This window comes from Notolabrus celidotus, chromosome 7, assembly GCF_009762535.1.
Source record: "Notolabrus celidotus isolate fNotCel1 chromosome 7, fNotCel1.pri, whole genome shotgun sequence".
Lineage (NCBI taxonomy): Eukaryota > Metazoa > Chordata > Actinopteri > Labriformes > Labridae > Notolabrus > Notolabrus celidotus.
The window spans coordinates 24,222,384-24,235,847 of NC_048278.1; the positions used below are offsets into that span (position 1 = coordinate 24,222,384).

General features: G+C 37.9%; 1 protein-coding gene across 1 annotated transcript; it reads left to right on the forward strand.

Moving 5' to 3' along the window:
- Positions 1 to 1,482: 1,482 nt before the first annotated feature.
- glb1 (galactosidase, beta 1) lies at positions 1,483 to 10,075 on the forward strand. The gene is made up of 16 exons (XM_034688453.1): positions 1,483 to 1,696; positions 3,709 to 3,878; positions 4,331 to 4,481; positions 5,023 to 5,083; positions 5,173 to 5,267; positions 5,355 to 5,535; positions 5,914 to 5,972; positions 6,069 to 6,190; positions 7,146 to 7,186; positions 7,268 to 7,380; positions 7,492 to 7,566; positions 7,639 to 7,728; positions 7,843 to 7,956; positions 8,516 to 8,647; positions 8,892 to 9,125; positions 9,381 to 10,075. Exons 1-16 carry the CDS (start codon positions 1,649 to 1,651, stop codon positions 9,633 to 9,635), a joined length of 1,941 nt encoding a protein of 646 aa, XP_034544344.1. The 5' UTR covers positions 1,483 to 1,648; the 3' UTR covers positions 9,636 to 10,075.
- Positions 10,076 to 13,464: the final 3,389 nt, after the last annotated feature.

Below are 13,464 nucleotides of genomic sequence, written 5' to 3' on the forward strand. Positions count from 1 at the left end.
TCCAAGAGTAAAAGTTGACCTGAACCTTACCAAAGGATTGTCGTATGTAGGCTAATGTAAACCAGTGTTGACTTAAGCCTGGTTTATGCTTCTGTGTTGCCTCTACATACGGCGTACACCAAAGTAGCCTATGCACCTGTGAGCGCTAGACCCTTGTGTGTTGGAGTGTCTGCGTTGTTCTGCAATACTCCATCTAAATGCTAACTGGCAGTGCAATTTCTACATAAGTAATATTGCTAGTTCCAAGTTGTTCACAGGAAACCATCGTAACTGAGTTGGAGCTGATGAATGTTGAGCAGCAGTTGATCGTACTGCAATTATTGCAAAGAAGAACAGAGAGGAGATATTGGAGGAGATGGAATGTGGTCGATTCAGAGCGTGTTATGTTAATCTACAGCTGATACATTTTGTTTTCAAATGACACACACAAACCACCAAATGAATAGGCATTTATAAGAACCAGTTGAACACTGATGTGCTCAATGTAAAACACTATGATGAATGGAAAACACTTCTTCTCCATTCATCATAATGACTTAGGCCTTTTTTTGGTCAGTGTTACACTTACTACAGACAGTACATACATACATGGGTTGTAAAATACTTTAGAATATTGTTTTTATACTTAAAAAATAAATACACGGTAACAAATATATTTTACACCAAAAAACAATGTACACAGTGTTCATCCCAACCAACACAAAGTTGCATATACAGTGGTCTACACACAAAACAACAGAAGAATTTACTGTATACAGTTATAGTATATATATAAAACTATGCTGCATCCTCTATCCTGTTTCGGTCTGGCCACAGCACCTCATCCACATTACAAGTAATGTTTTCCCTGGCCAAGCAGCGGGGGAAATATCGCCTCACATGGCGAATCCAGCCATGTAAAGCATCAACTGCTATATCTTCACATGCATCTTCCATAGCTTGGAGAAAGGTAATACGGGTTTGTGGATTTTGGTCATACACTTTCCATCTCCAGGCAGAAAAAAATCCTCAATAGGATTGAGGTGAGCTTTTCTGTTTCCAATGTTGGCATCCATTGCTTCAAAACAGAAAAGCTCACCTGTTGCCCTTTTATGCTAAAGGTCTGATTGCTAATTGTAAAATTGTGAGACAGGTGTTTTCCCATGTGATGAGTCAGTGTGCATAGTAGGGCAATTTAACTTTAGATTTTGAATGACAGTGTGTACCTTGTGAAAACAAGAGATTTTCTTCATGAAAATTGTGCCAAATGCAGAGAATTGTGTGTAGTGTTTTGAAAAAAAGTGTGTTTTAGAACTGCAATTTGAGTGTAAAGCAGGAATTGTGCTTGTAGTTTAGCAGAATTGGTTCAGGGTGTTGGTGCATGGATTACATGTTGTGGTCATTGTGTCTCGAGAACCAGTATTTGTGTGTAAACAATTGAGCCAATGCTGACATCTACTGACTAAAAGACGCTATCACATCCCAATAAAACAATGTATCATCACATGACTTTACTTCCTGTACCTCACATTCATTCAAAACATTGCCCTGTGTTCAGGGAAGTAAAGTGGCGCACGTAGCGAACTGCTTAGATGTTAAACCTACATTGAAGAGCTCCTACATTAATTTAAAGCCTCACTTCAAGACAGTCCCCGTGTGAGCACGCATCATGTCTCTGCTCAGATTTGCAGTCCCACTGTTGCTGTGTGCATATTCAGTAAGTATCTGACTACCTCTGATCTCAAAATAGAAGAAGCTGTGTTCTGCCTTGATGCCAACTACCCGGAAAAAAGATGATAGATCTGTTTGATCAAAGTTATTAGTTTTGATTAAATGGTTATTTCGAAGCAAAGTCTTGCATATGGATTGTTTGACTCGTTGCGTACTCGTGCTACATTGTATAAATCTGAGAGGTACTTTTGATAGTGCTCAAACGTCGTTAACATGATAATGTAATGTAACACAGCTGGGTTCAATCAGACTCACTTCTCAGTTAGTGCGATGAAACGTGTATGCTTGTTGTCATCCAGAAGTCAATCTCTTTATATAACCATTTGTTTAATGTGTGTGATGGTGGGTGGGTGTGTGTGTGTGTGTGTGTGTGTGTGTGTGTGTGTACCTTTTTAAAAAACGTAGATGGGTCGTTGACAAATAAGCCTCAAAAAAAGTTTTTTTTCTAAAGCATTTCCAGAATGGTCGCAATGCATATTTTTGTGTCTGGAATAATGTGTTCTAACAAGGCTTGTTTGAACACATTTTTTAAGTCTTTAAATAGTTTATTTTTTTTGTTTTTTACCGTTTTCTTAAAGCTGCTGTGAGGAACTTTTGATTTATATCAATTTTGGCACCCCATTGTGGACAAAGTGATACCTTTTATCTCTTGTTCTGTACATGCAAAAGTAGTGTTTTCAACATAAACCTCACCCTGCTGTCTTTTAACAGCCAGATGTATTACTCAATGTGATTATTTGCCATGAAAACACCTGAAAAAGGGTGTTTCTAAAGCCAAATGTCAATCATGTGGTCTGACACCTACCCCCACTGAGTGGTATAAGGCATTAAAAATGACAACAGAGAAGGTATCAGTGTTGTTGTTTATGGTTTTGTTTGCTTTTGAGGGTCATAAAGAGGCATCAGTGTTGGTTTCAGTCTGTTTCTCAGCTGGTGAAAAACTCCTCATAGTGCCTTTAACTTCAACACCCCAAAACATGTCAGGTGGCGCAACCAGATATTTGTCAAAATATATGTACTTCCCTATCATTTATTCTAACTGAAAGTTTTAGGAAGTATCCCTTAGAGTGGTTACAGTGCTTTACACATTTTTATTTTGTGAGTATATTTTTGATTTACAATATATTAGGATTTTTGCATTCTATTGGCCAAGTATAAAATATAACTTTTACAGTTTTTGGTTGGTTGTACCACATGACATGGAAAGTGTTACCGTCCACCTATAAGTTGATAAAAGCTATTCTATTATTATTTAAGAGACATCTACAAACCTTTTAACTCAGCCATGACAATTAGTAGGGTCCTCTGAATTATTTAATATGTTGAAGTCCATTATAACTACTTACTTTCAAAAATAAAAGCTCCATGAGTATGGTGGTGCCACCCTGACATTTGAGAACATGCAAATTGCTGAACAAAATTAAATAACCTTAGGTGCCCTTAAACTATTGGTATTTATGAAATTATGTTTATTTCAAAGCTCTTATATGTAAAATCATGCCATGGTATTTTAATTTTAATTTATTATTCTTAAAATATTTCTTTTTATAGTGTTTTAAGTCAGTTCACTTGCTCGGACGGTTGCGCCACCTGACATTTTCAGGGTTTGAGATACTTCAAAATAAAATAAATCTCAATGTTTGAATGTACTGAAATTGTATTTAAAATAAGCAGGTTTTATAGAATCAATTGATGTATGTCTTAAAAATAACTAATTATTTCAAAAGAAAATAATGGATTCGGACACAATAATATGCACGTCATGTCAATGACCCAGATATAAGATCTAAATATCTAGGTTGTTTTGTTTTAGAGACAGCAAAGGTAACCAGCTGGTTCAAAGTCAGCTGAGATGCCAGCCCTGTACCATAAAAGCATGACACTTTAACCACACAGTAAAACCCAACATAAGCAGAATCTGCTGTCCACAAATGATGATCAGTGAAAAAACACCTCTCATTTCACATATGGGTAAACTTGTCATTTGTTGACCTGCAGCTTGGGAAACCTCCTTCGTTCAGCATTGATTACCAGAACGACTGCTTTAGGAAAGATGGTGAAGTTTTTCGTTACGTATCAGGAAGCATCCACTACAACAGGATCCCCAGAGTGTACTGGAAGGATCGACTGCTGAAGATGTACATGGCAGGACTGAACGCCATCCAGATGTATGTTTACCTCACGTATCATTCTCTGTATAATTTCAAACTGATTGTATGTTAGAGAATCTGTTACGGGGGAGGCACCTGTTTGGGTCTTCAAATGTTTGCATGTGATAGAGATAAAGGCCTCTTGCTCAACCAGTTTCTGAGACCCTACTGTACTTTGAGTAAGATCGATTAGTAAGCAAAACTAATCTGCAACAATTTGCAAATAGGATTAACACTTTGAAACTATTCTGGCCACAGCTTCTCAAATGTGAATAATTTCATGTATTATTAGTATTCTGTGATTGTTAACTATACATTTAGATTTTGGAGTGCTGTTTGTAGATCTTAAGATATTTTAAGACATCACACTGGGCAACTGGCCCTAGTTTTGTGTGTATGTTAGCTAAAAGACCTTTGTAATAACTATGGGTGCATGTTTTGATGTAACTGACATTTCATTTATATTGAAGTTACATCCCCTGGAACTACCACGAGGAGTCTCCAGGTCGCTACAACTTCAGTGGGGACCGAGATGTGGAGTATTTCCTTCAGTTGGCTCAAGACATTGGTTTTCTGGTCATCCTTCGGCCTGGACCCTACATATGCGGAGAATGGGACATGGTGAGGGTTTTTAGTTTCAAGAGACGCAATTTGAGTTTTTCATGGTTTTCAGAAACAGTAAGGAAGACCTGAACATATTACACTTTTATACTTCTACCAGAATTAGCAATTATAATAGAATAATATAGTAGTAAACATGGAACATGCTGTATCACCATTTCTATTTGGGTTCCTTTACATTTGATCATATTTTGCCAATAACACTCCTTTACTTACACTTTTGTGAATTTATGAGCACAGGACTTGAATTTGTTACCAATGTTTATGGAGTGGTGTTGCTACTTTGGCTAAAGGAATTTGCACTTCCTCCATCAGTAGGAAAAAGTATGACAACTGCTCATTATTATTATTATTTATTGACAAAATGAAAGAATCTAATGGTATTTATGTGTTATCTCCAATACCTGTTCGTACTAACAAATACTTTTGGATGCATCACTTTAAATTCAGGTTCATGTGATAGTTTTTTGTTTTTTTATGGTTTGGCATGTACAGTTCATGATGAACCCCCTAACATATTTTGCTTCATTCTGTACTCCAGGGTGGACTCCCTGCCTGGCTTCTGGATAAGAAAGACATTGTGCTGAGGTCGTTAGATCCAGGTGAGGGTTAAAGAAAGTAGAACAAATGAGGTAATACAGTCACAGCTGCTTGCTGCATTGTGTACAACTATATTTTTTGTGTGCATCAGGTTATATCGCAGCAGTAGATACATGGATGGGGAAGTTGCTTCCAATGATAAAGCCATTTCTGTACCAGAATGGAGGTCCTATCATCACTGTGCAGGTGAGCATTGAACACTTGGCTGATCTCTGCCGACTTGTTCTCGTTGTCTGGCACGACAAGTCCTCTAGCTCTGCCCTTGTTTTTAAGGTGGAGAATGAATATGGCAGTTATTTTGCTTGCGACTATAACTACATGCGTCACCTGTCCAAGCTGTTCCGTTCCTACCTGGGTGACGATGTGGTGCTCTTCACCACAGATGGAGCTGGGGTCGGCTTCCTCAAGTGTGGCTCGATACAAGGTCTCTACGCCACCGTTGACTTCGGGCCAGGTGGGTGTCAGGTGTCCAGGTGCTGTTTTGCAATTTACTTCAAACAAGCAAGTTTAAATATTTAGCACCTTGCACAGACAGCATAACTAAGTGCTGAAATCTATAATAGAATTAATAGAAAACTCTAAATATAAAATAAACAGCATATATCACAGCATTGCATCTGTGTCCTCAAACTGATGTTTAAAAGTATTCCAATGGTTGATATTTTGAGTTTAAGATGAATTTTTAAAGCTTCCTGAGAGGAGATAGATTGCCTGAGTCCTCATCTTCCTGTATTTTCCACACTGACTTATCGCCACATTGTTGATTACTCACAAGTCATGAGGAAGCTGCACTTCAACATGTGAGCTTCTTTTTGTGTTTGGATTCTGTAAGGTGGAAATGTCACTGCAGCCTTTGACGCACAGAGACACGCGGAACCTCATGGACCTTTGGCAAGTGTTTCCCTTGATACAGTTTGAACTCCATGGTTGTAAAGCCATACTTTGTCACTGTTCTGAAGCTCATAAGTATTCCTTGTGTGTTATCAGGTGAACTCAGAGTTTTACACTGGCTGGCTGGACCACTGGGGCTCACGTCACTCAGTTGTGTCGTCTACCAGAGTTACCAAGTCCCTCAATGAGATCCTGTCCATGGGGGCAAATGTCAACCTGTGAGTTCACAGATTTTTGTCTGACTGTTTCAGAAGCACTAATGAAGACTTATAAACAGAGGGTGATTTTGCAGACTGAGTGGGCTAGAACTGTAAGAAACCCACTCTACAATAATTAGCTCTACTTTTACAGCCAGTTAGGCAATCTAATTGAAATATGATGAATAAGTGGCATGTAATTTGCAAGAAGCCACTAAATGTCTCATTGGGGGTCAGCTTTTAGATGCTGGATACAGTCCTCCTCTGTTGGCTACTCTAATCTTTTGCATTTTGCTTCTCCATAAAATGTCAGTGTTGACACCCTATAAGGTTTGGCTAGGGAGGAGAATTTGATAGGAAACAATACAAATCTGCAGACAAAAGTAAATCACCTCAAATCAAAGCCAAAGGGCTTTAGGTTCTCAAAGGATAAAATGATGAACAAAAACCCAGAATTACTAAAAACAGAAAACTATGAACCTATCAAGAGACAGAAATAACAACTTCTGTCTAGTATATATACTTTCTTAAGAAGTACTTACAAACAGCTTCAATTAAGGAAGAACAAGAGATGAGTTAGAACACAGGGAAACGCACAGAAACAGAGAGACAGGCAGACCAAGGCATTTTCTAAACGAGACGGACAGGAAAAGTTCATTTAAAGTAACAGTAAGTTACATGACTATAATTTGTCAGAAACAGTTTCTGGTGAAGGGTCAGATGCTGCCATTCAACTTGTTAAAAATGTTCAAATCATCTGCTGCATTTACAAACTGCACAAGAGATTTAACATGTGACAGTGGAACTCACTGCATTCTCATTTAGTGATGCCAGAATATTTACATTTATACATACTTTTATATACTTTTTAAAGTGGGTGAGAACTAAAATCTTCAAAAACATTCATTTTAAAAGAGAAAATAAAAAGTTTAGATTCATTTTAATCTGCTCGTAATTGTTTACGTCTATTTTTCAGTTACATGTTCATAGGAGGGACAAACTTTGGATACTGGAATGGTGAGTGCACTTATTGACTCACAGCATATCCAGATAGATCTTTCTTGTCAAAACAATAAACTTTGAATATTTATTTCTTAGGCGCGAATGGACCTTACGCTCCACAGCCCACGAGCTACGACTATGACGCCCCGCTCTCAGAGGCAGGCGACCTCACTGAGAAATACTTTGCCATTCGAGACGTGATCAGAATGGTGAGAACACTCAGGCAAAGAAAAATACCACAAGTTGTGTTTCTTTGTCATAATGTGGTGAGCATACTTAATAATGTGACATGGAAAAGCTGATTTATGTTTTCATAACAGTACCGTAAGATACCAGAGGGGCCGATTCCACCAACAACTCCTAAGTTTGCATATGGGACGATTGTGATGAAACAGGTATTTGTCATTTTCTTTAAACCCCCTGAATTTAATGAAATGAGGTATAAAAAATGTTCTTTTCTCCCACAGCTTCAGACAGTATCTGATGCCCTAGAACAACTGTCTTTCTCAGGCCCAGTCAAGAGCATGTTTCCTCAGACTTTCATTGAACTGAACCAGGTATCCTTGAGTGATTTTTTTTTATACAATGAAGCAAAAATGTGTAGAAGTTATTCATAATGTTGATTTTTACATCTTAGTTTGTTTAAAACATACTTTTGTTTTTTCCTGCAGGCTTTTGGTTACATACTCTACAGGACTAATCTCCCTGTTGACTGCAGCACACCCACTCCTCTGTCATCTCCACTGAACGGGGTCCATGACAGAGCGTACGTGTCAGTGAATGGGGTGAGTCTCATGATGCATTCAGTTCACAACCTTTGATTGCATTATTGCTCAGAAGTAATCTCTGTCACTCTTGTTTGCACAGAGAATATCTGGTGCAACCAAATACAATACTACAGATTACAAATGAGACAAACATTGAACTTCATGTCTGTAGAATATCTGTACACTCTACTAGGCTGGTACCAACATTTTCTGATTTTTTGAGTTGTTCTGATTTGAGGATGCTATTTTTTAGCCCTTGTGGTGCAAAACTTAACATTTGATTTGGTTCCTCCAAAATGTGTCTGCATCATTTAACTTTACTTCTGATTTTAGATTAGCTGCACTTGTTTACAGGTGCTTGTGTTTTGACAACATCAGGCCTTTTTTTATTCTTCTGCTAAATGGAAACAATGAATAAAATGTTTCTATTATTTTTTTAAATAGTTTAGATTTAGCACTAGAAATTTAAAATTGTCCTTAAAATATAAACCAATTCAATGTCCTGTTAAAAGTGTATCAAACACTTCAGAAATAAATTCCAGTTGTTCTGACATACAGTAACTGATTTCTTCTAAAGGTGTCTATGGGGATTCTTGAAAGGAACAAAGCCATATCTGTCAATGTGACTGGGAAAGCTGGCAGTACGGTGGACATACTGGTGGAGAATATGGGCCGAATCAACTACGGAAAAAACATCAACGACTTTAAGGTTATCTTTTTCTTATATATCTTGTATATGTGAATGCAAAAATGTCAGCAGGCTGTACCGAAGGTGAGTTAACCACAATTCATTTATTTTAATTTTGTGTTGAGGAAGACTTCTCTCCAACAAGCTGAAATGACTGTGTATAACTCTTCTTGTATAAAATGATTTGATACCTTTAAATCTGTGTTTTACTGAATTTGAGCTCTTCCTGATGTTTTTTTTTTTTCACTTTTTTTCTGCTGCACAGGGCCTGGTGTCTAACCTGACTCTGGGTGCAAACATGCTCCTCGACTGGACCATGTACAGTCTCAGTATTGATGAAGCGGTCAGTCAGGGACTTCTTGGGGAAACTAAACCAACAGCTCCTCTTCCACCTGCTGCTCTCTCTCTTCCAGCGTTTTATGAGGGAAGTTTTATTATTCCTGATGGAATCCCAGATCTCCCACAGGACACCTACATCAAGCTGCCCCAGTGGAGGAAGGTATGTTACACTTTCATCTTAGGAACACAACCCTGAACCACAACCCTGTTTGTTTGTGGGAGGATTTATTGATGACCTGAGTGTTTTATCTGAGGATCAGATGCATTAAAAAAAAAAAAGCCTGGAAAAGAAATGTCATAAACCAATTCTTTCAACGAGTAAATATTTTCGGTCAAAGAGATTGACAAACTTTTAGACTTTTTAACACTTTTTTAAATGATGAAGCTAATAAAATGGACAAATCTATTCTTACAGGGCCAAGTTTGGATAAACGGCTTCAACCTGGGACGTTATTGGCCGAGTCGAGGGCCACAGCTAACTCTCTTCGTCCCTGCCAACATCCTGAGCACCGCTGAACCCAACAATGTGACTCTCCTGGAGCTGGAGAAGGCTCCCTGCAGCTCAGGGATGTGTAGTGTGGAGTTTACCACCACCCCCATCCTCAATGCAACCGTGCAGTCTGTCTTTAAGCACCATAGAAGGCTCTTCTCTAAAGAGGATTTGTTATGATATTCAGGGAACTCTCTGCTGCACAAAATGAATCAATTTGCACTACTCACTTATCCCAAATCAGCACCTGTGTGAGCTTTATGTAGGTTTGATTTAAAAACAAACTGTAATATGTGAAAGAATATGCGTCCAGGTTTAATCATCAATGATGAACAGTGTTCTAATGCACTGTGGTCGTCTCTACCTCGCTGATTCTCCATTTTCTTTGAAAGATTCTTTCCTATTCACACAGGGATTAATGCCAAAACATCACAGAAGCCTGTATTTTAAAAGAATGTATATTTTTTCTGGGGAAAAAACACATCAGGGAAATATTACATATATCACCATATACCTATTGATACTGTGTACGACGTGTGATCTGTAGCTTTTTCTTCTTTGCCTGTGAAGCATTTTCCTTTAAAAGCAAGAAATAAAAAGATAGATTTTATCATTCTTAAGTGAGTCCGTTTCTTGTAAAAAAGAGAAGCCAGATAATAGTTTATGCTTACACATAAGAACAGGATGCCAAATTTGTGTTTCAGGCTGAAGTGTGATTTTTATAACAAGGGCTTAATTGCATGTATTTGCACCTAATCAAGTTGTTGGTACCCTTCCCTTAAAGACAAACCACCCCCACAAATGTCACAGAAATAACTTTAAACTGACAAAAGTAATAGAAAATATAAATTTACTGAAAATTAACGAATGAAAATCAAACATAGCTTTTGAATTTTGGTTCAACAGAATCATTTAAAAAAAAAAACTAATGAAACTGGCCTGGACAAAAATGATTGTACCCTTGAGATAATATTTTGTTGCACAACCTTTCGAGGCAATCACTGCGATCAAGCGATTTCTCTAACTCTCATTGAGACTTCTGCACCTGTCAACAGGTATTTTTGCCCACTCCTCATAAGCAAACTGTTTCAGCTGTCTCTGGTTTGAAGAGTACCTTCACCAGACTGCATGTTTCAGCTCCTCCACAGATGTTTAATATGATTTAGATCAGGGCTCATAGAAGGCCACTTCGACCTGCGACTGAGACCAAGATTTTGTTGTACCATGCATGGATTCAAGAAATCCAAAGCAGCCCCAGAACATAACAGAGCCTCCTCCATGTTTCACAGTAGGTACAGTGTTCTTTTCTTTGTATGCTTCATTTTTAGCGAGCATAGAGCTGATGAGACGGGCCAAAAAGCTCCAGTTTGGTCTCATCTGTCCAAAGGACATTCTCCTAGAAGCTTTGTGGCTTGTGAATATGTATTTTGGCAAATTCCAGTCTTGCTTTTTTATGATTTGCTTTCACCAGTCGTGTCCTCCTCGGTCGCCACTTTGAACCAAACAACAACTGATGGTCCGATCTGACACTGATGTACCTTGACCTTGGAGTTCACCTCTAATCTCTTTGTAAATTGTTCTGGGCTCTTTGGTTATCATTTGTATTGTCCGTCTCTTTAATTTGTCATCAATTTTCCTCTTGTGGCCACATCCAGGGAGGTTGGCTGCAGTCCCATGGACCTTAAACTTCTGAATAATATGTGCAGGAACATTGAGCTGCTTGGAGATGGTCTTATAGCCTTTACCTTTAACATGCTTGTCTATAATTTTCTTTCTAATCTCCTGAGACAACTCTCTCCTTAACTTTCTGGGGTCCATGTTCAGTGTAGTACACAAAAAGCCCAGTGAATACTTTTCACTCTTTGAATAAGCAGAATGACTGATTACAAGTTTGAAGACATGTGTGATGCTACTCAGCGGACATATTTTAGATTAACATGTCTCTATGGTCAAATTATTTTCAATCTTTTCTAGGGGTACCATCATTTTTGTCCAGGCCAGTTTCATTAGTTTGTTGTTTTAAATAGTTGTATTGAACCAAAATTCAAAAGCAATGTCTGATTTTCATTAGATAAGTTTCAGTACATTTTAAATTTTTTACTACTTTTGTCAGTTTCAAGTTATTTCAGTGACTCACTCTCTCATGAATTATATAATGATTGACAGTAGGTCACTCCCCTAAGTTCATGTCATTAAACTCAGAAGATTTTTGAAATACCCACAAAACCAATTCAGTGCCCAAAACATGAAAATGTACATAGCATCAGGGGTTTAGTGCTATTCTTCATAGTGCACCAGTGACACACGTGATGTGCACATGTGCACAGTCAAGATGTGTTTCCATTTAAATGTTGTATATTTACTGTTCCTACTGTGACAAATGTACATAATATTAGTCAGCTATATAACACAATCAAATGCTTTCTGAACAGTTTCATCATGTTGAGTCTCTCCGCATGATGATGTTATATGAACTTAAAAACATAATCGGTGATGGCATACAATGATACGAAATACCGGCTTTTTGGGGTCCCCCCTATTTAGCATGGTAATGTTATGCTGGAGACAGATTCTTTAGACAATATACAGGATTATAACAACTGCATATACACGCTTTACACACACATATCACAGAGGCTTATGCTGCATCCACTTCCTGAGGAGGCGTGGTCAGAGAGAAAACAGAGTGTTCTGAGGAGGACTGAAGAAGAGGGCTTTTCAGGCATGCCAAAATCTGATTTCAAAGTGTTTTTTTGAGCATAAACTTTAAATACATGTTTTGGGGACCTCTTAGACCAATATATATTGATGAAAAAAGCGTGATATGTCACCTTTAAAGTAATCTAACTTATCAAGAGGTTTTGATGAGTTTTTCTTCCCTCTCCTTTTTGGATCTGAAAAATGTATTTTAAGAAAGTGTTCGAAACCTTCTTTTGCATTATGCTTTTCATTGATCGTAAATGTTACTTTTTTCTGTCCGTTCTGTTAAAAAAAGGGAAAAAAAACTGTGTTGGCTCATGTTGTGTTGTGTGGTTTAAGTTTTATGTTTTTTGGTACACGGCTAGCATCTTGGTCAACTTTACACCAGTCACAAATCTTTGCTGCCAAACATTTCATGAAATGCTTTGCCCCTCTGAGAGGTCTGTAACTGGTTGTGAAACAGACAAATTGATACTGATGCCTTTTCATGACTTTGTAAAGCAAACAAGCCCATCATTTACTCTGTTTAAATTATACCTTATATATTCACAAGCCAATTTGCTCGTCATGCTTGAAATGCAGTGCAATAAAAATAAACCCTGAAGGAAAATCTTGGTCATATTTACTTTGTATATTTCATGGGGCCACTGTGTAACTGTGGGAGGTTTGTTACTTATCCACTTTTTTAGAATACACTTCCTAGCCAGAAACAAGAGTTTGTCACACAGAGTTTGCTTAAAATCAGTTGGACTCAGTGTCAGTGTTCTGGAGGGTAAACTCAGTATAAAAAGGCTTGGGTCTTTGGAAACCTTCACTGAGAAAATATTACTCAATTCCTGTGCTATGTTACTCCAAAATCTAGAAATCTTGGGGCATTCCCAAAGTAATGGAAGTGTCCCCCAACACTTTCTTTACATTTAATGCACAGAGTGGAGATCTGATTGTTTATTTTACTAAGTATAAGAGGAGTTATGTGGGCTCTGTGGAGTATCTTGTGTTGTGTTTTTCTCATGCGATTGCAGATAAAGGTAGTTTTGGCACAACGCATTGCTTCAAGCCAGTCGTCTTCGATATATTCAGCACCAAAATTATGTTCCCATTTCTGAATGAAGGTGAGAGTATGACATAGAAAGGAAATGTTTAGTGTCCCTATGTTTCAATACAAATAAATCTATATCTCCGCAGAATGGATTATCTGGTTGTTTGAATGTCATCAATGTATTGTCCTGGAAAAGATCTCCAACAAGCCTGATCCCCTTTGCATGCCAGTGATCAAAAACACTATTCTTGATTCCTGGGACAAACTCCT

Bases quoted from the DNA above. Each gene is read 5' to 3' on its own strand.
- glb1 (XM_034688453.1), top strand. From the start codon at position 1,649: ATGTCTCTGCTCAGATTTGCAGTCCCACTGTTGCTGTGTGCATATTCA. The intron at 3,879-4,330 runs GTATGTTTACCT...TTTATATTGAAG, and splicing joins GGACTGAACGCCATCCAGAT to TTACATCCCCTGGAACTACC. The intron at 6,191-7,145 runs GTGAGTTCACAG...TCTATTTTTCAG, and splicing joins ATGGGGGCAAATGTCAACCT to TTACATGTTCATAGGAGGGA.